Source organism: Mesocricetus auratus, unplaced genomic scaffold, assembly GCF_017639785.1.
Source record: "Mesocricetus auratus isolate SY011 unplaced genomic scaffold, BCM_Maur_2.0 Super-Scaffold_100019, whole genome shotgun sequence".
Lineage (NCBI taxonomy): Eukaryota > Metazoa > Chordata > Mammalia > Rodentia > Cricetidae > Mesocricetus > Mesocricetus auratus.
In genome coordinates, this window is record NW_024429200.1 from 7,896,640 (window position 1) to 7,922,159 (window position 25,520).

Below are 25,520 nucleotides of genomic sequence, written 5' to 3' on the forward strand. Positions count from 1 at the left end.
AATTGAAGTGAGGCTCTCTGGAAGAGCAGCCAGTGCTCTTAACCAAAGAGTCATCTCTCTAGCTCTGGAAACCTAAGTGTTACAGCAACAGTGAAAGACATCTCAGTGGTCTCTGACAAACTGTATTAAACTAAACAATACTTACATTTCATGACCCAATAATCCACTCCTGATTTAGCCAAAATGTTATATCCATCCAAAAGCTCATGCATGGTTATTTCTAGTAGCTTACCCATAATGACCAAAACTGGGAAGCAACCAAAATGTTCTTCACTGGGTGAATGTATATTATCTAATATTATATGATGTTTACAAAAAAGAGCCATTAAGTTGTGTTGGTCAGCAGTCACTGGTACAAGTCCCTAAGACCTTAACATCTCCTGTGTGGTACTCAGATCCTCATTAACCCAGGGAGCCAATCTGCATGAAGTTCACTGTGAGAGAAGTACCTGAAGTGGGTTTCCCAGGTAGCACTGGGATTTATCTAAGATTCAACAGGATGCCTATATTAATGCTATTGAGAATTAATTGGATTCTTTGGCATGGTGATTGGATGATTCTGTTGTGTAGGTGAAGAAACTGAAGCATGTTAATATAACTATTAAAAATCACTGAGATATTATCTGGCAGAGTATAAACCAACAAAAGTTGTAGGAGGCCAGGCCATTTGCCTAGATTCCTAAAACTACTGACTGCTTCTTTTCAGATGTGACAATGACACCTCTGTTTTAGTACTTCTGCTGTTTACAATAGCTCAATCTTCAGCATTTTAATTTGTTTTTGTCAAAAATGATGGGGATATAGTATTACTGATGGTTCTTTATTCAGGTTTTCAAATTTTATTTTTCTGAAATCATCTTCACCAAACACTCATACACAGAAAAGTAATAGAACTATTCAGTTACCTTGATTACAATATTATTTTTTTCCAAGTCTAACCTTCAACAATTTTCACCCATGTGTTTCTTGATGAACCATCATGTGAGGAGGTAGTTCTTATTTTTAGTAAATAATTAATCCTCTCTTCTTTCAATGGTTACAGTAATTTTCCATTTTTTCCTCACCCATTGTTCTTCCGCCACTTAAAAAACAAACAGAGTGGGGGTTGAGGAGATGGCTAAGCTGGCAAAGTGCTTGCTGTGCAGGCGTGAGGACCTAGTTCAGATCTCCAGCATCCATGTAAACAAGGTAGGTAGAGCAACACATGCCTGTGTACCTAGTGCTGTGGAGGCAGACACAGGGAGATGCCTGGGGCCTGCTGGCCAGACAGTGTACCTGGACTGGCGAGGTTTGTGAGACCCTGTCTCTAAAAATAAGATGGGCGCAATTTGGGAAGACACTTGATGTCAACCAGTAGCTTCCACAGACACATGTACCTTGTCTCTGTCTCTGTCTGTTGGTCTGTCTGTTGGTCTGTCTGTTGGTCTGTCTGTCTGTCTGTCTGTCTGTCTGTCTGACACATACAGTACTTTTGACTGGCTAGATGAAGCTGTGCAGTGTAGAGTCAGAACTGGGAAGGGGACATGGCAGTCATATGTGGGGAAACACCTTTCTTTCTTGCATTTTGCTAGAGACCGAGGACACTATTCATTTTATTATATTTTTCCTGTTAAAGAGATAACAGGGTTTCTGGTATTCTACTCATTCAGGGGTAACAGCCAGAAGTTCAGCATGGCTGCAGTGAAGGCATGGGTGGATGGGGATGCCTGCTTGTTTATTGGACACAAAACACTAGACTCAGTGACCTGTGATGTTCTGTACACTTTACCTTCCACACTCGCCCCAGCTTTGAGTAACACAGAATTTACTTTCCATCTCTATGGATTTCCTTATTTTGGAAATTCATGTGTAATCTCTACTCATATCCAGAGTCACTGTTTCCTTTCATGTATCATATCTTCAGAGTTCATCCACATTCAAGGATGTAGCATTACTTTAATACTTCCATATTAGCAAATAAGGATATATCTTCTGCCATATCACATTCATATATATACTCAACATGTGGATGGATATATGTGGGTGGTTTACAACATTAAGTAATTATTATTGGCCCATCACCCACCCCCCTCCATCTTCGGGGCCGCTCCCGGCTTCCAGAAGAGCTGCCCACACAGGAAAGAGATCAGCCCCTCCAAGACCCCAACCCCAGGGAGCCCAGCTTCAGGTGAGATTGGGTCTCCAGCGGGGACCGCCTACCCATCACCCATCCCCCCACGATCTTCTGGGCTGCTCCCGGCATCCAGAAGACCCACCCACACAGGAAAGAGATCAGCCCCTCCAAGACCCCAACCCAGCGAGCCCAGCTTCAGGTGAGATTGGGTCTCCAGCGGGGACCGCCCGCCCATCACCCACCCCCCTCCATCTTCGGGGCCGCTCCCGGCTTCCAGAAGAGCCACCCACACAGGAAAGAGATCAGCCCCTCCAAGACCCCAACCCCAGGGAGCCCAGCTTCAGGTGAGATTGGGTCTCCAGCGGGGACCGCCTGCCCATCACCCATCCCCCCACGATCTTCTGGGCTGCTCCAGGCATCCAGAAGAGCCGCCCACACAGGAAAGAGATCAGCCCCTCCAAGACCCCAACCCAGCGAACCCAGCTTCACGTGAGATTGGGTCTCCGGCTGGGACCGCCCGCCCATCACCCATCCCCCTCCATCTTCGGGGCCGCCCCCAGCAGCCAGAAGAGCCGCCCACACAGGAAAGAGATCAGCCCCTCCAAGACCCCAACCCCAGGGAGCCCAGCTTCAGCCCGCAGTAAGGAAGGAGACCAGTGGAGACGGAAAGACCCCACCAGCACCCACTGGAAGAAGAGATGGGAAGAAGACAGAATAAGAGATCACTCAGCAATAGAAACACCAACATGACCCCACCAGAATCCAGGGATCCAACACCAGCAAGTCCCGAAAAGCACTACATAGATGAAGAAGAGGAGACAGACCTTAAAAATTATTTCATGAAGATGATGGAGAGCCTCAAAGAAGAAACGAGGAAATCCCTTAAAGAAATAGAAGAAAAAACAAAAAAAAAATCCATGAAATGGGGGAAAAATTCAAGAAATAAACAAATCTCTCAAAGAATCTAAAGAGCACCAAGAAAAAACAACCAAGAAAATTAAGGAAACAACTCAAACAGTTGAAGGATTGAAAGCTGAAATAGAAACGATAAAGAAAACACAGAATGAAGGGATGCTGGAAATAGAAAAGCTCGGTAAACGGTCCGGAACTACAGATGCAAGTATCACCAATAGAATACAAGAGATAGAAGAGAGAATCTCAGGTGTTGAAGACTCATTAGAGGATATAGAGTCGTCAACCAAAGAAAATCTCAAAACCAACAAATCCTTAACACAAAATATCCAGGAAATATGGGACACCATGAAGAAGCCAAACCTGAGAATAATAGGTATAGAAGAAGGTGAAGAACTTCAACTTAAAGGTACAGAAAACATATTCAACAAAATCATAGAAGAAAACTTCCCTAACCTAAAGAAAGATATGCCTATGAAAGTACAAGAATCTTACAGAACACCAAATAGGCTTGACCAGAAAAAGAAGTCACCTCGCCACACAATAATCAAAACATCAAACCTACAGAGCAAAGAGAAAATATTAAGAGCAGCTAAAGAAAAAGGCCAAGTAACATACAAAGGCAGACCTATCCGAATTACACCAGACTTCTCAATGGAAACGATGAAAGCCAGAAGATCCTGGTCAGATGTCCTACAAACGCTAAGGGAACAAGGATGCCAGCCCAGACTACTATATCCAGCAAAGCTCTCAATTACCATAGATGGAGAAAACAAAATATTCCATGACAAAGCCAGATTTAAACAATACGTATCCATGAATCCAGCTCTACAGAAAATGCTAGAAGGAAAACCTAGAGCCAAGGAAGATAACTACATTCACAAAGACACAGGCAACATATAATCATACTTTACAAAACACTAAAAGAAAAAGGGAGGAGAAACAACACAAAACAACTTCACTAACAATAAATCAAGCGCAAACAAGGATCACCAATCAATGGTCATTAATATCCCTCAATGTCAACGGCCTCAACTTGCCTATAAAAAGACACAGACTAGCAGAATGGATACGAAGACAGAACCCTTCCTTCTGCTGCATACAAGAAACACATCTCAACAACAAAGACAGACGTTATCTCAGAGTAAAGGGCTGGGAAAAGATCTTCCAATCAAACGGCCCCAAGAAACAAGCGGGCGTAGCAATCCTAATATCTAACAAATTAGACTTCAAATTAAAATCAATCAAAAGAGATGAAGAAGGGCACTTCATATTCATCAAAGGAAAAATACATCAAGACGAAGTCTCGATTTTAAACATCTACGCCCCAAATACAAAGGCACCTACATTCGTGAAAGAAACATTACTAAAGCTCAAAATGCACATAAAATCTCACACACTAATAGTAGGAGACTTCAACACTCCGCTCTCACCGCTAGACAGGACCTCCAGACAGAAACTTAACAAAGAAACAAAAGAATTAATAGAAGTTATGACCCAACTGGGTTTAACAGACATCTATAGAACATTCCATCCAAATACAAAGGGATATACCTTCTTCTCAGCACCACATGGAACCTTCTCTAAAATTGACCACATAATAGGAAACATAGCAAATCTCCACAGATACAAAAAAATTGGAATAACTCCCTGCATCTTATCAGACCACCATGCATTAACATTAGAATTCAACAATAACACAAATCGCAGAAACCCTACAAACTCATGGAGATTGAACAATGCACAATTGCACCATCCCTGGGTAAAGGAACAAATAAAAAAGAAATTAAAGACTTCCTCGATTTCAATGAGAATGAAGACACAACATACACAAACTTATGGGACACTTTGAAAGCAGTACTGAGAGGAAAGTTTATAGCACTAAGTGCCCACATGAAAAAACTGGAGAAGAGTCATACTAAAGAATTAATAGCACAGCTGAATGTTCTAGAACAAAAAGAAGCAAACTCCCCCAGGAGGAGCAGACGCCAGGAAATAATCAAATTGAGGGCTGAAATCAATCAAGTAGAAACCAGGAAAACACTGAGAAGAATCAATGAAACAAAGAGTTGGTTCTTTGAGAAAATCAACAAAATAGACAAACCTCTGTCCAAACTAACCAAAAGACAGAGAGAGAACATGCTAATTAACAAAATCAGGGATGAAAAAGGGGACATAACAACGGTCTCTGAGGAAATCAAGAGAATCATCAGGGCATACTTTGAAAATCTGTACTCCACAAAATTTGAAAATTTAAAGGAAATGGACAATTTCCTGGATAGATATCACTTGCCAAAACTAAATCAGGAACAGATAAATAATCTAAACAGACCTATAACCCCTAATGAAATAGAAGCAGTCATCAAAAGTCTCCCAAACAAAAAAAGCCCAGGCCCAGATGGCTTCAGTGCAGAATTCTACCAGAAATTCAAAGAAGAGCTCATTCCAATACTCGTCAAAGTATTCCACACAATAGAAGCAGGAGGCTCACTGCCAAACTCTTTCTACGAGGCTACAATTACCTTGATACCCAAGCCACACAAAGACACAACTAAGAAAGAGAACTATAGACCAATTTCCCTCATGAACATTGATGCAAAAATACTCAATAAAATACTTGCAAACCGGATTCAAGAACACATCAGAAAAATCATCCACCATGATCAAGTAGGCTTCATTCCAGGAATGCAGGGATGGTTCAACATTAGAAAATCTATCAATGTAATCCACCATATTAACAATCTGCGAAAGAAAAACCACATGATCATCTCACTAGATGCTGAAAAAGCCTTTGACAAAATCCAGCACCCCTTCATGATAAAGGTCCTAGAGAGATCAGGGATAACAGGAACGTACCTGAATATAATAAAAGCAATATACAGTAAACCAACAGCTAACATCAAACTAAATGGAGAGAAACTCAAAGCAATTCCTCTAAAATCAGGAACAAGACAAGGCTGTCCACTCTCTCCATATCTCTTCAATATTGTACTTGAAGTTCTAGCTACAGCAATAAGACAACAAAAGGAGATAAAGGGGATACAAATAGGTAAAGAAGAAGTCAAACTTTCATTATTTGCAGATGATATGATAGTTTACATAAGTGATCCAAAAACTCCGCAAGGTCACTCCTAGAGCTGATAAACACCTTCAGCAATGTGGCAGGATACAAGGTAAACTCAAAAAAATCAGTGGCCCTAGTATATACAGATGATGAAGTGACTGAGAAAGAAATCAGAGAAACATCACCTTTTACAATAGCCAAAAACAGCATCAAATATCTGGGGATAATGTTAACCAAGGAAGTGAAAGACCTGTATATCAAGAACTTTGTGTCTTTGAAGAAAGAAATCAAAGAAGATACCAGAAAATGGAAAGATCTCCCATGCTCTTGGATTGGTAGGATCAACATAATAAAAATGGCAATCTTGCCAAAAGCAGTCTATAGATTCAATGCAATCCCTATCAAAATTCCATCACAATTCTTCAAGGACCTGGAAAGAACATTAATCAACTTTATATGGAAAAACAAAAGGCCCAGGATAGCCAAAACATCCCTATACAATAAAGGAACTTCAGGAGGCATCACCATACCTGACTTCAAGCTCTATTATAGAGCTATAGTCCTGAAAACAGCTTGGTATTGGCACAAAAATAGGCAGGTAGACCAATGGAACCGAATCGAAAGCCCTAATTTTAACCCACACACCTATGAACACCTGATTTTTGACAAAGAAGCTAAAACTGTACAGTGGAAAAAAGAAAGCATCTTCAACAAATGGTGCTGGCATAACTGGGTACTGGTATGCAGAAGACTGCAGATAGATCCATGTTTATCGCCTTGTACAAAACTTAAGTCCAAATGGATCAAAGATCTCAACATACATCCAGCCACACTGAAACTTTTAGAAGAGAAAGTGGGAGATACTCTTCAACGAGTTGGTACAGGAGACCACTTCCTAAACATAACACCAGTGGCACAGGCACTGAGATCGACAATTAACAAATGGGACCTTCTGAAACTAAAAAGCTTCTGTAAGGCAAAGGACACAGTCAAAAAGACAAAAAGGCAGGCCACAGAATGGGAAAAGATATTCACTAACCCTACATCTGACAGAGGGCTAATCTCCAAAATTTACAAAGAACTCAAGAAACAAGTCTCCAAAACACCAAAGGATCCACTTGAAAGGTGGGGTACAGAGCTAAATAGAGAATTCTCAGTAGAGGAGGCTAAAATGGCCAAGAGACACTTAAGAAAGTGCTCAACATCCTTAGCCATCAGGGAAATGCAAATCAAAACAACTCTGAGATACCATCTTACTCCTGTCAGAATGGCTAGAATCAAAAACACCGAAGAAAATTTATGCTGGAGAGGATGTGGAGAGAGAGGAACACTCCTCCACTGCTGGTGGGAATGCCGACTCATACAGCCTCTTTGGAAATCAGTATGGAGATTCCTCAGGAAAATGGGAATTAATCTACCACTAGACCCAGCAATTCCACTCTTAGGCATTTATCCAAATGAGGCAGGTTCATACAACAAGGGCATCTGCTCCACTATGTTCATAGCAGCATTGTTTGTAATAGCCAGAACCTGGAAGCAACCTAGATGCCCCTCAACTGAAGAGTGGATAGAGAAAATGTGGTACATTTACACAATGGAGTATTACTCAGCAGAAAAAAACAATGGAATCTTGAAATTCGCAGGGAAATGGATAGCACTGGAAGAAACCATCCTGAGTGAGGTAACCCAGTCGCAAAAAGACAAACATGGTATGTACTCACTCATATATGGATTCTAGATATGGATCAGGATAGTGCCAGTCTGCACTTCCACAGATAGAGAGTCTGGGAAACAGGAAAGAACCTAAAAGATATGCATATATGCATAGTACCCAAGAGAAGAGGATGGAGACAAGATCCTCTGATGGGGAACACGGCGAGGGGTGGGGGGGAGTGGGACCTGGGAAGAATAGAGGGGGTAAAGAGGAAGGGAGTTGGTCATGGGGGAACAGGAAGTTGAGGGGGTAGGGGTAGAATAGGGGGAAGAGGGAATCATAGGATCGAAGACAGATCAGGCACCAGAGTGACCTCGAGTGATCTAAAGGTATAACATCAATTGGCAAGCTAAGCAATAGTGGAGGGACCACCTCGAATGCCCATTCCTGATAATGAACTTGATGTCTATAACCATCCGGGAGCCTTCATCCTGTGACTGATGGAAGCAGAGGCAAACACACAACTAAGCACTGAACTGAACCCAAGGAACCCAGTGACAGAGAGAGAGGAGTGATGAGCAAATTGGCAAAGAATGGGCTGGCAAAACCAGCAGAGACAGCTGATCTGAACAGGGGAGTGCTCTTGGACCCCAGACCGACAGTGGGGAGGCCAGCATGGGACTGATCTGGACCCCCCAATTGTGAGTGTCAGTGAGAAGGCCTGGGCAACCTATGGGGCCCTGAGCTGTGGATCAGTGTCTATCCCTGGTATACAAACTGTCTTCATGTGCCTATAGCACAAAGAGAGATGCTCTCTCAGCCTGGACTCTTAGGGGAGTGCCTTGACCCTACCAAGAGTAAAATGACAGACTCTAGATATCCCCTATGTGGAAGGATTTGGCAATAGGGTGGGAGGGAGGGGGGGGAAGGGGAGTGCGGGAGGAGGGGAGGGAGAGGGAACTGGGATTGACATGTAAAACAAGCTATTTAAAATTAAAATAAAAAATGATAAAAAAAACTTTAAAAAAAAAGAAAAAAAAACAAAAAACAAAAAACAAAACAAAACAAAAAAAGTAATTATTATTATGTCACTAAAACAGTGTGTACAATTTTTAATGTTTATTTTTGAGGCATAATCTTGCTATATAGTTTAGGCTGGTCTGGAACTCACAATTCTTTTGCATTTGTCTCCTGAGTACTGAGACTGAAGAGATGTGCGTCACAACCTTTGCCCCCTCCCCAGCACTGCAGATTCACTCAGGTGTTTGTGTAGTTGAGTAAGTACTTATTCTGCAGCCTTGTTTTGAACTAAGATCTCACTAGGTTTCCCAGGGTCTGCACTAGCTTTAGAGACTCTCCTACCTCGGCTTCTGGAGTAGCTGGGACTGCAGGTCTGTGGCAGCAGTGCGGCTATGCCAGTATGCTGCATGCATATTGTGTAGATGCGTCTTCACTTGCCTTGGTGCACACAGCTAAAAGTGGACCAGCTGGACTGCATGATAATGCAACTTTTAACCACTGAGGGAATGTTAAAGGGTTCAATACTCTATGTCCTTGTTAACATTTGTTATTATTTTCCACCCTTTAAAATTCCAGTGGTGTCTGGGGGAGCAGTAGCTTGATTTGTATTTTCCAGTCAGCTAATGATCTTTCTGTGTCCCTGTTAACTATCTGTATTATGTTCTTTAAAGAAATGTCTATTCTGAGTCTTTGTTCATTTTTAAAAACTGGTTTGTCTTGTTATTATGAAGTTTTTTATTTTTTAGCAGATTTACAGCAAATTTGCCTTCATGGAAGTCCTGTCCTACATTGCATCATTATTTAAAGCCACCTTGTAGCAATGAGCAAAGCCAGTGCTCAGAGTTTGGTTTCTAAATAAAAAGTCACACTAAGTAAAAGGAACCAGAATTCTTTGAAGAGACAGGCTTAGGATATTTTGTGGTGGTTAAAGATTAATGGGGCAATGTCAGAAGAAGACAATATTCCCTTGTCTATATTTCAGATAATTTGAGAGCCTCCTCAAAAGAGTAAAAATAATTATGGCTTTGTTTTAGCTACGCAAGAGGAAATGGCATTGAATTAGCTCCCCGACCATGCACCAACCACAAATCAGAGGAATAATTAAGCAGCTGTTCAGATGTGGAACAACAGGCAACAAGCTGTGGTGCCCGAGAGAAGGACAGCAAGGAAGTGGCCGTCGCAGCTCACCAGGTGACACTATCTAAATAACAATGCGGGCGAACATGGTTGCTTCTGCGTGTGCATACAGATGTGTGTATGTATTCATCTGCGCTATACATACATATGTATCTACACATACATCTTTCAAATAATAATCATGGTATGGATCACCAATGTACAGAGGTGTATATATCCATTACAATAATGCCTTTGAAGAGTGATGAAGACAGATGACATTCTGGCCCATTATATCGAGGACAATAAATTTAAAAGAACTGAATTCATTTTGGAGTGTGTCATGTGACCATAAAAGAATCACATACAAACCAGTGATAAAATGTATCTGGGATATTACCGCATAGCTGAAATTTAAGGCCCATCCTTCTAAGCAGTCTCAGCTCACAAAGGGATCACCAGGGGAAGAGACAACGCTTTGAACTGAATGATAAGGAAAACGCAATATGTCAACATCTGTAGGACATGGCTAAAGCAGAACTTAGGAATGTAAAACTATAAATGCCTACATCAGAAAGGAAAAAGCAGGATTAGTGATGCCAGCTCTTACCCATACATGCTGTCTTATAGAGCTATACAAAGATTAAACTAAACCTAAAGTTTGCAGAAAGCAAAATTCAGACAAATGAAGCATCTAATCGGTAAAGCTAATGAAACAACAAAAAAAGGTTCATTGTAAAAATTAATAAAACAAAAACATTAATTATTCATAAATTTATAAAATTTGAGCTTGTGATTAATATCTACAGTGAACTCACACCCACTGCCTATATTAAAATGAAGTATTACTGGAACACAGGTGCTGTCAGCATCCGTGTGCTATCTGCTATGGTTGTGTTCATACTACAACAGCAGAGTAAAGCAGATGAAAATGAAACTATATGACTCATAAAGTAAAAAATGTGAACTATCTATGCTTCTCTGGAAAGAGATGGACAGCTTTTGCCCTAAATAAACTAATGAGTAAAAAAATTAGGGGACACATACCACTAATATCAGAAACTAAATGGGGGCTATTACCACAGATCCTATGGTAGAGGGACACATGGGAATATTCACATCTGTCTCAGGTCCTTGACCTCAGTAACTTAGATCAAAGAAATGAATACATTCCCTGAAATGTTTAATTTATAAAAGGGATTCAGAAATAATAGGTTCTATAAATATACACACATGCGTGCACATTGAAGAGACCAAAATAGTAACTAAAGGTTCTCAAAAGGAAAAAAGAGCAGATGGCTTCACTATAGAATCCTATCACACATCTAAGGAAAAAAAATACTAGTTTTATGTAAACTCCTAAAGCACGCACGCGTGCGCGCACACACAAACCCAGACAAAATGCTGACAAGGCAGTGAAGCACTGAGGGCTCCTAGAAATGCATATAATATTAAATATGTATTGATCCTATGACCCAACCACTCTTCTTCCATGTGATTATTCAAAAAGAATAAAGGCATATGATATTTTTATAAGAATTAATGAGCAATCAGCATCAGATTTAGCTATGAGGGAATAAGACTTCACGCAACTCAAATCCCTGTTCAGATTTAGTTATGAGGGAATAAGACTGCACATAACTCAAATCCCTGTTACTATAAGTGTGGGGAAAAAGCTATACTACATTCATACAACAGAATACAACTCAACTATAAATATAAACTACTAATAAGAACAACTGTTACTACTCTGGAGGTGGTAGGATCTTGGGAAATGAGACAGGTTTATTCAGAGCCTCAGACAATTTATACTCTGAGGGTTAAGAAAGATCACCTGAGTAAAGTTCTCATGACTTCAAGATGTGTACACTCATCAGGGAAAATCACACAAGGCAAAAAAAAATGTTTCTTTTTTCCATTAATGTATAATTGAATAATAACACTAAGCAGAAATGGGGAATCTGAAGTAAGCTCACTCACATTTGCTATACTTGGAAGGAGCATAAAACATGTTTCAAGAACAACTCCATGTTTGGAAGTCACTGAGGTCATGAGACACTTGTTTTCTTGGAGTTTTTCAGAAGTACTCAGAATTCCCCGCATGGGACTCCATTCCTGGACTGTGTTCTGATGAATAATGACACCGAAGAAGCTCAAGCCGGTAAGACAAGTGCTAGAAAAGATACACTAGAGTGTGCTCAGTACGAGTCTACTAATATGAAATTCTAGAACAGACAAAGATAATCTATGGTGGAAGTATCAGAACTGTGAATGCTTCCAATAAGGAAAGGGCAAGGAATCTTGGAGTAATGAGATAGTTTTACATACTCACTGGAGTATAAGTTATCTGTGTATGTGTGAGAGAGAGGTAGGGAGGAGAGGAGAGACGGATTTGTCAAAACTCATCAGACTGCACACTAAGGTCAGCTGCATTTCACTGTATTTACATGCATTTCAGTGAGAACACAAGAGAGAGACCATCCTGGTAAGAACGTAATGAATTAAAAAATGCATGCCTATCACACAGTAAGTGTGTGAGAAGGGGAAGGAGGGGGAGGGGACAAGGGCAGCAGAGAACATGCTCCTCACAGAAGACTCTCAGCAATGGCTGCAGAGACTACTGGTGAATGATTGTTAGATAAGCAGAAGACCTCAGGGTCTTGGGGGTCCCATCTAATTAATAACCTAAGGAAGTAAGAGCATCATTCTGCAGGTGAGACCTGCTAGTCATCAACTTAACCAAATGACTGCCAGACAGAGCACAGCCAGGCTTCAGGTGAGGTGACACAGTGAGAAGCCTAAATACCATCTGTGTGGTGATCATGACTGAATAGTTCATGTAGGAGACAGTGACTGTTCATAAATACAGACCTCTACTTGACCCGTGACCTGGATTCTTACCCAAGAGACCCAAGCACGAACAACAGGAGCTGATGAGACTGCAGGATAGTGGAGACTTCATGTGGATCCTGACTGCATTGCAGGTCTAAAATGATAGAGGCCACACTTTCTGGAGGATGAGTAGGGAAGTATGACAACATTACTAAAGCAAACACAGTCTCTGCCCTTCTGCTTTCAGACCTAGAAATTAAACTAAACAAAGCGCCAAACCCATAAATGATGCTGTCATGGTAAATGTGGGAAATGTTTTGACAAGTTCAATCCATGAAGGCATGCACACACATTTTTTCTACCTTCATTTTTCTTTCTGTCCATGTACAAGCATGTTGGGATGGTTTGTATGTCGTGTCCTCACTGGGGATGAGCATAGAGAAACAGTTGTACACAACTGAGCTTTTGCAGGAGGAAAAAGGCCAGGGTTACTCAGCTCTGGGGTAAAGGTCCAGACATTAAAGCAAAGGCGCCACTGTGTAGGGGCAGCCTCACCATCATGTGGCCTCACTGTCCAGAGGTCACAAACGCAGCATCTTTTATGGAGCGAGCTGGCAAGCAAAACACCAAGTTCACAGAGTGGTTCCCAATTAGAGGCTGAGATTTTAATCACAGGTCAAGGTAGGTAACTTGTGATAAGTTCAAGTGCATTATTATGGGAGATGCATTATGTTAAAAATCCCTACTCCTATTTGACTCATCCCTGCACAATTTCTACACAAGGAATTCTTAAAAGTTCTCTGTAATTACCTTTATTTTAAGCTGCTACTTTCTTCCCCATCAGTGCAACTTTTGTTCTTTGGCCTATATTACTAAAAATATATGTAATAGATTAAAGAGTCACATTTTAAATCTATGGTCAATTTTCAATTTTTAGTTTTTGAAAAAGGGTGTCACTATGTAACCCTGGCTGACCTGGAATAGGCTATGAAGATAATGCTGGTCTGGCTTAATCCTGGGTGGACCCCTCTACATGGAGTCCTGGGGTTACAAAGTATGCAATGTGACCAAATTCCAATTGCAAATGTAAAACTGCAGTGCAGATTGTTACATCAGGGGTTTTTGTACTGTACCCCTGAAGATTTCTATACTTCACATTCTCCAAATGGCATTGCTTGGGTAACAAGTAATAGACAAGACAGAAATCTGAGTTTTCAATAAACTTTTCTTTAACAACTACTGTGTAGCCAGTTTAATGTGTGTCACTCAATCAATAATGAGAAATTGATGATCAGACTGGTCAGAAACACACACCTCTGCCATCAGTGTGGAATCCTGCTTTGATCTTGGAACCGGTAGTTTCTGTTTTTATAAGACTTCAATGGAAGGTGGCAATCATCAAAGAATCAGCCAATTTTAAAAACGAGGTGGTTTTATAAAGAAGGTCCTTCTGATGTGTAAGTGATATGTCTTTACAATGTGCTACACATGTAAACATACTGCACCTAGAGCCCTAAGTTCCTTCTGATGCGTAAGTGGTATGTCTTTACAATGTGCTATACATGTAAACACACTGCACCTAGAACCCTAAGTTCCTTCTGATGTGCAAGTGGTATGTCTTTACAATGTGCTATACATGTAAACACACCTAGAGCCCTAAGTTCAAAGTTAGACCAAACAGTCAGAATACATGAGGCTACTAACTTCTGTAAGGTGTGTTCCAGTTTATTATAAACTATACATAGAAAATAAAGAATACTTTATCAGTTCTTCTAATTTTTCTATAAAAGTTTTCAAAAATTGTATTACATATTTAAGATATTAAGCACACCTATTATCTCACAATTGTGAGATAATTAAGAGCTCCTATAATAATGCTTGCAGTAAAGCTCCCCACCACAGTAGACTATTATCAAGTATAGCCCCATACTGCACATCAGATCTCCTGTTGGCTTTTATTTGAGTATGTGTGTGTGTATGTGTGTATGAGTGTGTGTGTGTGTCTTTTCCTTCTTCTTTGGAGACAGAAGTTTATGTTTCCCTTGTTAGCCTCAAACTTCCTGCCTCTAACTCCTGAGTCACGAGTGTACACCATCATGCTCAGTTATTCTGTGCACTCTGTCATCTGAGCTGTATTAGTTTTCTTAAATCACCTTCTAACTGCCTCACCCCGGTTCCTCTCTGATATGCTAGTTTAAATGAACAAATACATATACATCCAATCATTGGAAAAGACTCCAAACACCCAGCCTATATATTGTAGGCAGAGTAGGGCCTAATCATAGGCTAATCTCAGGCTTTACTCCAAATGTTCTGTATCTCTTTTTTGGTACCAATCAGTCAAGTACATGGATGCATCCATGGGCAGACTGAAAACTTCCATGAATACTGACACAGGTCCCAATAAGCAAAAATCAACTGGGAACAGTGTGTCACATAGAGATCATACTTTACTGCTCTGGCTCAACTTGCAATACAAGTGCATTCATAGTTTTAAACACTTGTTTCTAAGCTAAGCACTCCAAGCCTGGTCTCAGTGTTTCCTTCATAGATGAGAATCGACAGGAGGTGTAAGCAGCAGACTCCATCTTGTTTCTTTAGCTACAGGGATCCAGAGAATACAGGTTTAAAAGTGATGTTGATATAGTACTGCATACCCTCCTCTGAGGATTCCATTGTATTGACAGCTGTGATTTTTTCCCTCTGGTTGCCGTAGTTTCCTTTGGAAGAACTTACGTCTTTGCTTAGCAGAGATGCTTACAAATTGACTGGAAGCAAGGCCCACTAGGGCTCCAGTATTCTGGTAGCATTCAGAACAGGGGAGAGATGGGATGTAGAAGGTGGAAAAAGACAGAGATGGGAACATGTGGCTATGTGAGACAGCACAGAGAAAAGAGGATGCTGTCATAAAACTGGGAGAAAAATGGAATAAGGTGAAGACTTGTTTTCAAAAGAAAAATTATTAAGGTGAGGGTATGTGGAGAATCAGTGAACTGGCAATAAACAGTAAAAGTAATTGGGGATGTGTGGGACAATATTTAAGCTGGTAAAGATTTTAACATAAATAAATGGTTACTGATGGAGGAAGTCTTCTGTACATATGTTTCTCTTATTGGTTGACAAAAAAAAAAAACACTGTTGGCCAATAGGGAAGCAAGATAGGCAGGACTAGGAGACAAGGAGAATTCTGTTAAGTGTAGTAAAGAGAAGTTGCCATGCGATCCAGGCAGGAAGTGACATAGAAGGCATAATCAGAATATAAGCAAGGACAAGCAGGAAACCGCTCTCTCTCTTTACTGTGGAGATGTCGAACAGACACAATGCAGACCCCAGTGGATTAAGGGGGCCGGACCTTTTCTCCCGCTAAGATATGGCCAGGAGGAAATACATACTAGTAATTATGGGTTAAGAATGAGAAGCCCAAGTCGCCAGCCAACAGCTTATAACTAATATAGCATCTGCGTATTTCTTTGGGGCAGAGAAGGGCCGTGGGACCTAGCTGGACCAAAGAAAACTCATGTTACAGGTTACTATGGCTAAAAACCAAACACAATGTATACTAACCTATTTATTGTCCCACCTCTCCCAGCTCCAGTCCTGTGTCTCAGAAAAACTCACACACAACCTTCTAAGGTCTATTTCTCCAAATTTTTCAGTGATTACATTCCTCATTAGACAATCCTTTGAAACTGTTAATGTTATTGTACTGATTTTAGACATTTTATTCTGACATGGTTGGGTCCCAACACTTCTTCCCTCCCTAACGTGTTTGAGTTTGGGTTTTTGGGTGTTTCAAACATTTCCCCAAGAACACCACTCACTACACTAGAAAGAGTCAGCTCACTGCTCACATCTGGACACCCCACAATCTGCTCACATCTGTGACACCCCGACTGTCTGCTCACTGCTCACACCTGTGATGTCCTGACCATCACTGCTCACACCTGTGATGTCCTGACCATCTGTTCACACCTGTGATGTCCTGACTGTCTGCTCACTGCTCACACCTGTGCTGTCCTGACCGTCTGCTCACTGCTCACACCTGTGATGTCCTGACCTTCTGTTCACTGCTCACACCTGTGATGTCCTGACCTTCTGTTCACTGCTCACACCTGTGATGTCCTGACCATCTGTTCGCACCTGTGATGTCCTAACCGTCTGTTCACAGCTCACACCTGTGATGTCCTGACCATCTGCTCACTGCTCACACCTGTGATGCCCTGACCGTCTGTTCACAGCTCACACCTGTGATGTCCTGACCTTCTGCTCACTGCTCACATCTTGACACCCTCCTTGACTCTCCTTCTAGCTAGGTAGGAAATGGAGGCTCATAGGAGGTGATGGGGAGAGGAGAGGACTTGTGAAAGAGATGGGCAGTGTTGATCCCTAAACTGAATCTAGAAAGCTGAGTTGGGCAGGCACAGGAGGGAAAGAAGGGAGAGTGGGATGACTAGAGGCTGTGCCAAGAAAAGCTGAGGATGGCCAATAAGGAGGGGTGAAAAATGGCAGACGGGGAATCTGAAAATGTCTACTAGGGAGAGAAAACTAGAGGTAAGCAGGCCAATGGTTCTTCATCACCTAGCAGGGAAATTCAACCTACAACCTCCTTGCCTGGATCACCTCAGGCATCTTACTTACCATCACCATGGCTTGAAGTGACCTTCTCAACTTCAAGGACCAAGATGGACTACATCGGAAGAACAGATACTAAAATCTTTTACTAAGACTTCAAATGAGAGGAAGGTTAAATTAACACCTAAATGGAAATTAGTAAATAATCCCATGATCTGAAATTAAATAAAAACATAATATATAAAATGATTAATTAGCACTTTAAAATATTAATAAAATTATAATTCTCAAATAACTGTCGAGGAAGACTAGCATTTTACAACCTATATGGAGATTTTTATTTTATTTTTCACTTACACTTTTGCTAATAGGAGTTTTGATATAAGAATAAAGTACTGAGTTCAATCATCTTGAACACTGATGTGTTTGTAGCTGAGTTTCTGGTTAATGGCCTATCTCTTTTGCTTAATTCTGAGACTTAAGTCTGCTTCTCACCCTGCCTTTTTGGACAATGGCCCACATCTATCCATGACCTTCATCTTGTTTAATTAGCAAAGCATTTTCTACCCTTGCACTTAACTTAATATATTCATGAGTCTGATTCATCTTTCCCTCTCTAATTGCATTTTAAAAGTCATATTAAGCATCCAGAGATAGTGAGATAAGTGTGTGCATTCTGCAGAATAATTTCATAGAGATAGCTGAAGTCTTTGTCCACCGTATCACCTCTGTGCTCTTTCAGATTCATGATTTCCAGCAGCTGCAGTTTTCTATAGTTGTTGCTTACATTATGTTGGGGCCCTTTTAAATTTCAAGTGCAACTGCTCAGAAACTTGTTAGTGTTCTACTTTATTCATGCCATTTCTATATCTGAATATATTTCTAGCCTTGCTAGGTTTCTGCTCCCTTCATAATTGTCTAGTCTGAGCTACATGAAGAAAGTTACAAGGGATAAGACAGAATGAAGAGAAAAACAAAGTGGACTAGATAGTGGCAGGCAGGGCTGAGGACCAGAACTCAGGCTTGCGAACTTCCAGGGGGGAACTACTTTTCCCAGTTGGGGCATACCCCAGCTTTATACTGTGTGCTTCTTACTTGAAGATGAGATGACTTTCCCAGTTTTAAGTTGGTTTAACTCATTTGACATTTGTCAAGAATATACTGTGCTTTGAGGAGTCCACAGGAGGAAACATAAGGGCCAACCTGCTCTACTTCTGTTCTCTTTAAATTAAACACACAGTGCAAACTCAAGGGGAAAGAAACTTAGAAATTATTATAATCAATCACGAAGCACTGAAACAATATTTTTTTGTTATGTAATCATCCTGACTCCAAAATTTCATACAATAAAAACCCTGACAGTGAATACGCCAGTCATCTGACCCTGAGATGAAGTGTTAAAAGATTATCATCTAGACAACTCAGTTCTAAAAATACAAAAGCCACAGTTCTCTGTAGTCTCTTCCTATTCAGAACCCCAAATTTAAGGAATTAATTTTCTACTTTTTACATATTTTTCTTTTTGGGATCCTCCTTCCCTTCCCAACAATGATCATTTCTATTTCCTTTGCTTTGAATAGACAACAGATTACTGACAGGGAAATGAGGGAAACAGTTTTAAAACACAGTACTGGTTTAATGAACTGTTCCTCCTAAACACATCTGGGCACATGCTGTTTGAACACTTGCTAATGGAATGGAGAGAATCCACACAAAAAGCAATATATCAAAAAATACAATAATAAAAAATATCTAGTCAAAGTGCCATCATGATACATGTGTGAGACATTTGCAAAAAAATGTCTGTCAGTCAAGATTATGATAATCAATGAAAATGAGGGAGTAAATAAAAAGTGCAAAGTTGTACATTCTTGGTCCAATTTTAACCTGGCTGACCATAGTGTGGTGACTCTGCAGGCCAGACTACCTAGGTTTAAACTCCATCTCTGTGACTTAATGGCTGTGTATATGATGAAGTTTCTTTCTCTCAGTTTTCATATTTGTTGAATGGAAATGCTAAGATTTAGAGACTCATAATGTGCCATATACTGCTGGGCACTGACAATTGTTACTGTTTTCATTATATTGTTGGCCTAGACAATTACTTTTTATCATTTGCCATAACTCTGCTCTAATTCAAGACTAATTGTAGGTTTCAAATTTATTTTTTGACCTTTATTATTTGAAGACTCAGATCCTTGTCTGCCAATCAAACTTAAAAGTTTTCAGAGCTGGCTCTAGAGAAGTGATTCTTATTGTTTAAAATTCAGGGGCCATAAATGAAGAGAGTGCCAGGTTTTAGGTACCTGCTTCTGATCGCCCCAACTCCCATACAGCCCAGCTCTGCTTCTGTTACTTTTACCAACATCTTCCTCCTCCTGTTAATTACATCCTACCAAAGCAAACTCTTTTTATCAGTGGGTAGCTATTATCACAAAGAATATATAAATATATATTTATATAAAATGACAGGTGCAAAGACAATAGGCTTGAGAACCTGCTTTTAGTTTCTTTGGGAACAAAAGGGTAATAGCTTCCCCCCCCCCATTAAAGCCCTAGCTTGACCTAGTTTTTTTTCCCCTCCTATTCAAAGCTGAACCAGGAAATAATACATTTCATTTTTTTAGTTAAAAAACAAGAATAGAGAAAGGACTCATTTAATGATGAAGAGAGCATAGATAGCCTTTATTCACTGCAAAGGGCACTGGATCTATATTCATCTGTTCACTTAATAGTCTTCTGAGCTTTAAAAACTAATTATAGGAGAATAGTGACTTTCCAGTCTTTTGACTTATGCAGTGCTATATGGTACTTTAATGTACTAAATCAGGCCCTCTGTAACTACACTGGAGTATCAGTGAAGGGTCTCTCTCCTACTTACTTGGTTTCAACTTCTAGTCTAGATACAGGATGTGACAGGTTAAAAGGAAAAAAAATCACATCTAAAGAAAACTTATTCTCTCTCTCTCTGGTTTTTTCAAGACAGGTTTTCACTGTATAGCCTTGGCCATCCTGGAACTCACTTTGTAGATAAGGCTGGCCTTGAACTCACAGAGATCCCCCTGCCTTTGTCTTTGAAGCACTGGAATTAAAGGCATGTGCCACTACCACCCAGCAAAAAAATTATTCTCTTATGATGTTTTTCAAACCCTGTTCAAAAACATGACCAAACATCTCAAGTATAAATCAACAAAATAGACCAGACACTATGGCCAAATTTATGAAAAACCTTAAGGACAAGCAAAACTCAACTATGATGGTGGAGTTGGAATGGGGCTTACTTTGATGGTAGACCTTCGAAGGACACTAGGAGAATTTGATATTTTGATATAGTTAGATGGACATAATCATATATATTTCATTGAGACAAAAATGAAGAAATATTTATATGAATGACTTTTCCTTTGAGTTAAATATGAAGAATAGTCTGATTGAATGACCAAAACAAGAGTAAAGAAAGCTGGGTCCTTAATTCCAGCTCTTTTAAATTCAAGGCAATGTCAGAGAGAGGCTGCATTCCTGGCTCAGCATCTCATTTCTGGATAGAACTGTTTCCTTTTACATCAAGCTACAGAAGATAACTAATACAGCTAATTAACAATCTTTTGCAAGCATATATTACAATGAAGTTCTTACATAAAAATAAACTGAGGAACAATAAGAAGACATATGATCATTTGAAATTTTGGTGCAAAAGAAATTACCATCCAGAAATCACTTGTAATTCAACTACTGAGGTTAATACATACAGTTAAATGAGAATAGTTATAAGGAGGAGTAGGAATGTGCTTACTCAGACCACTTGAGAATGCCGTAAAATGATGATCGGACATCAATTCTGTGAAAGCATAGCACCTTGGGGCTTGCTTTCTGTATTAAGGTCAGTTGGTTATATCTAATTGAGTGCTAATCAATCCTTCAATCAGTCATTATCTCTTGTGGTGGTAAATATTAGGATATTTTCCACTATTAAAGTCATAAGAGCATAATCTCGGTTGAGGAAAATTTAGTTACAGAAGAATATAATTAAAATTAAGGTTTTTTTCTTTTATTCAGATGCTGGGGAACCACTACATCAAAGTTTCCAAGGAACATTCCTCTGTGACTTTTGTATAAGATAAACGTGCTTACAAAATTCTCGATCCATAGAACAAACAATAAACTATACTTATTTACTATAGACAAGTCTACAGACAGCGAAAGACCACAATGAGTGAATAAAAAAGCAAACTGTCATGTGGGAGAAGACTGGTTTATCTATAACAAAGGAATAGCAACCTGATATAAAGATCACTTCTACAAATCACTAGGAAAACCCCCCAAAGAAAACATAATTAAGCAACAGATCTGAAACACACACACACACGCACGCGCACGCACGCACGCACGCACGCACGCACACACACACACACACACACACACACCATGAAAGTCAATACATTTATAAAAAAAATACACAGGAAATTGCTCAACATCAGCCATGAGAGCAATGCATACTAAATGACATCCAATTACCTCAACACACAAACTAGAATGGCTACTATCAATAGACGGCAGATACCCAGTCTGATGGCACACAAGCCAACATGCCAACAGCAACTCTGATAGACCACTGTGAGGACTCAAACTTCTAGGCCTATTCTGTTTCCTGATTTTTTAAAAGACAGTTAAGTTCTCTCTTCTGTCTCTCTGTGTGTGTGTATGTATGTGTTTGTGTCTGTGTCTATGTGTGTAGATGGTATGTGTGAATGTATGTGTGTGAGTGTCTGAAGAGGCCAGAAAAAAGGTATCAGAATTCTGTGGAATTGGAGTTACAGGCAGTTGTGAGAGCTGGGGATAAAACTTGGGTCCTCTGTAAGAGCAGTTTGTGTTCTTAATGGTTGAGTTGTATTTCCAACTCCTTAGGAAGACTTTAGAAAACTGATATTGTAGACCCTCAAAATTTGCACACACTATTACCCAGCAATTCAAGGCCTAACGTATGTCAAACAGACCTGCGCACACATCTCACCCCAACACTTAATTGTTGTGGCATATTACTTTAACTATGTAAAAGCAAGTTACATTTGTTTATGCTACATTTGTTTAATTATATAGATATGTGTTGCTGTTTGACCTTGCCTGCCTAAGGCACCTGCCTGGTCTAATATGTAGCTGAATGGCCAATAGCTAGGCAGTAGAGGGATAGGCGGGGTTGCCAGGCAGAGAATCAGTAGTAGGAGGAATCTAGGCTCCAAATAGGGAGAAGGAGAGAGAGAGATGCCTGGGGCTAGCCAGCCAGGCAGCTGCCAGCAGACATGATAGAAGCAGGAAAAGTAGGATATACCGAAGGAAAGAAAAGAAAAAAAGAGGCAAATCAGATGAAGAGAAACAGGTTAATTAAGTTATAAGAGGTAGTGGGACAAGCATCAGGTAAGGTTAGGCATTTGTAACTAATAAGTCTCTATGTCTTTATTTGGGAGCTGGTTGGAAGTCAAAAGAAAGCCTGCTACATGTAATACCCTCCAATTTTCCAATTGTAACTATAGGTAAGCTAATATCTGGAAAAGTTTACCTACTGTCAGTGAATAAGTTGTATAGATGTGAAGATAGTTAACTTTATGAACAGTAAAGACTTATTGTATATATTAGTTACTTTCTGTTGCTATGATAAAATACCATGACAAAACAACTCATGGACAGAAGAGTTTATTTTGGTTATGGTTGGAACTTCCAGCTTGATCCTACTGTAAGGTCTGAGAATCCCCATCTCTCTCTCTCTTCAAACCCATTCTCTCAGAGAATCTCTAACAAAGAAAAGGTGCCAGTAAGGCCAGTTCTATATTCCTGGCAGCTATGACAGCTCCTCCCCTGAAGTTGCTAGCAGCCAAAGTCCCCACCTAAAGTGCTCAGGTTTTAACCATACATACTTGGGCACAAATCCAGATTGTGGCAAATATGTCATCACCCCTTACTTATGCGCTATATAAGCTCCCTGCTTCAGTTGGGTGCATAACTCCTCTGGCCCTGATCTCTGGGACTGGAGGACTCACCCAGGAGTTGCTTTGCTCAAAAAGTCTGTTCTTTTACTTTTTCAATTCAGCTTAATCTGGCTTACTGTGTGGGGTGGAGAAAACGATTATTGGTTTACAGAACACCTAGTAATGGTTCCAGAGGGAGAATTCATAACGGCAGAGGAAGCATGGCAGCAGAGGGAAGTAATAGGAAGCTTAGAGATCACATCTTCAACCACAGAAACGAAGCAGAGAGAATGAACTGGAAGTGGGACAAGTCTAAGAGCTCCCAGAGCCTGCTCCTAGGTTGTACCTCCTAAATGCCAAACAATGCCACCAACTGGGGACCAAATATCCACATATCTGAGTATATGGGGACATTCTCATTTAAGCCAAATTATCTACAGTTTCAATCTACATTGTGACAGACAGAGCTGAATCTATTGTTTGATCATAAAATGAAACTAAGAGAAGGCCATTACTTTTTAAAATTACTACTTTTTAAATTTTTGGTCTTTGCTGCTTCTTCCTTGTTTTTCTTTGTGACTCTGGGTCTCATATAGTCAAGTCAGCTCGGAACTCACTATGTGGTGAAAGGTAAATAAATGAATTCCTGACCCTCTTGACTCCATCTCCTGTGTGTTAAGATTCCAGATATGCCTCCCTTTCCCAGCTCTTGGTCTTTGCTTTTTAAAGTACTTTTACTTTATTGTACCATCTAATTTTTTTCACCCAGATGAACAAAAGATAATAAGAATGAACCTAACTCTAACACAATAACGCACGGTTGCCATCTTGTATCTACTTTACACAATGATGACATAGTGAGAAGAGTAGTCAGATGTAGGAAAATGTGCAGCTTCATTAGATTCCATGGGTTAATTAAATAAATTGTACAAAGACAAATGCTGAATGGAAAAGTTAAAAGAGAGACCTTACTTCTGTCAAAACCAAGAGAAAGACAATATAGTCTGTGTGAATGAACATGGAAATTATAGAACACACTTGCAGTGCTGTGATACACTCTGAGCTGAGCTGTATCTTACCATCAGTTTGTCAAGGAATAGCTTTGCTGAATGAATGAATGAATGGACAAATGGCTGTATTGTATCTATATATAATCTGAGACATTTAAGTCCAACTTGGCAATGCTTACATCGGGTTCACCACTCCTTGCTGACATTTGAGTCCAAGGTACACTTGCATGGGAAAGGAGGTGCGTGAGGAGGGAAAGAGTTTTCAAGTTTAAGTAACTGCTGCTTTATCTTTAGAATCATCACCATTTAATTTGAGAAAGGATTTGATGAACACATGGGGTTCCCCCGCTCTGTCTACTGTAGCTTAGAAAGTAGATGCTTACCTTATGAAGTCTTCTTCCTCTTCCCTCTTGGGCCTCAGCTGTTTGGGCTGAGCCATGTTAGTCCAGTTTGGCAACGATTTCAAGAGTCTGCTGATATCATCATCTTTTGCCCAAGATGCACTGATGACAAGTTTCTCTTCTGACTGGACAATGCCCCTGAAAATGGCCACAACAAAATGGATACTTTAGCATCATATACATTCATATTGCATTCATATTGCTGCTTTTGTTGTAGAAAACGATGTTGCGCCCATCTCTCTTCTTACACACAGCGTATCACCTGTGTCAGAAGCAGCAATATCTATTTATGTGTCACACTGCTGGGAAATGCCACTCCCAGGTTTCACTCTCAGTTTCTAATATGTTGAATAATCATAACCTGATATTATTGATTATCTATCTTATAATTGTTAATATCCTATGTAGAACACAAATTTATGAGAAATTTTGTGTTTGACCTTTCAAGAAATAATTTTTTAAAAAGTAGTGTAATCATATTTTTAAAATGCGATTTCAATGACAAAAGAGTGGTACCCAAAAGATGATAATAAGTGTTGCAATAGACTGTTTTCTGATAAGTGAACATAATATGTGTTACAACAGACTATTCTCTGACTTTTTTTGGTTTATACTACCAATTAGTTCTGCATGAAGGTTGCTTTTGAATGATGGACAAACATCCCTTTATTCAAAGTAAACCTATCATCACAAAGAAAGCCTGTGCCCCAAATGTCAGGGAAAACCTTTGATTATAGCTAACTCTACTGGGCTTTGGCTAGTGACCTAGAGTTGACATGCTTCTAGTCCTTTAATAGGGCCCATGGGTTCACTATTAATGTTGCCCTTACTAGAATGTATCTGAAAAGTCACTTTACATGTTCAAT

At 40.0% G+C, this 25,520-nt stretch overlaps 1 protein-coding gene across 1 annotated transcript in view; it reads right to left on the bottom strand.

The window, feature by feature from the left end:
- The window catches only part of Exoc4 (exocyst complex component 4), a 695,598-nt gene that overhangs the window by 111,167 nt on the left and 558,911 nt on the right, over window positions 1-25,520 (bottom strand). Inside the window, exon 13 of the mRNA XM_040728511.1 lies at window positions 24,637-24,792. Within this exon, the coding sequence (XP_040584445.1) occupies window positions 24,637-24,792 (156 nt within the window). The remainder of the gene's footprint in view (window positions 1-24,636; window positions 24,793-25,520) is intronic.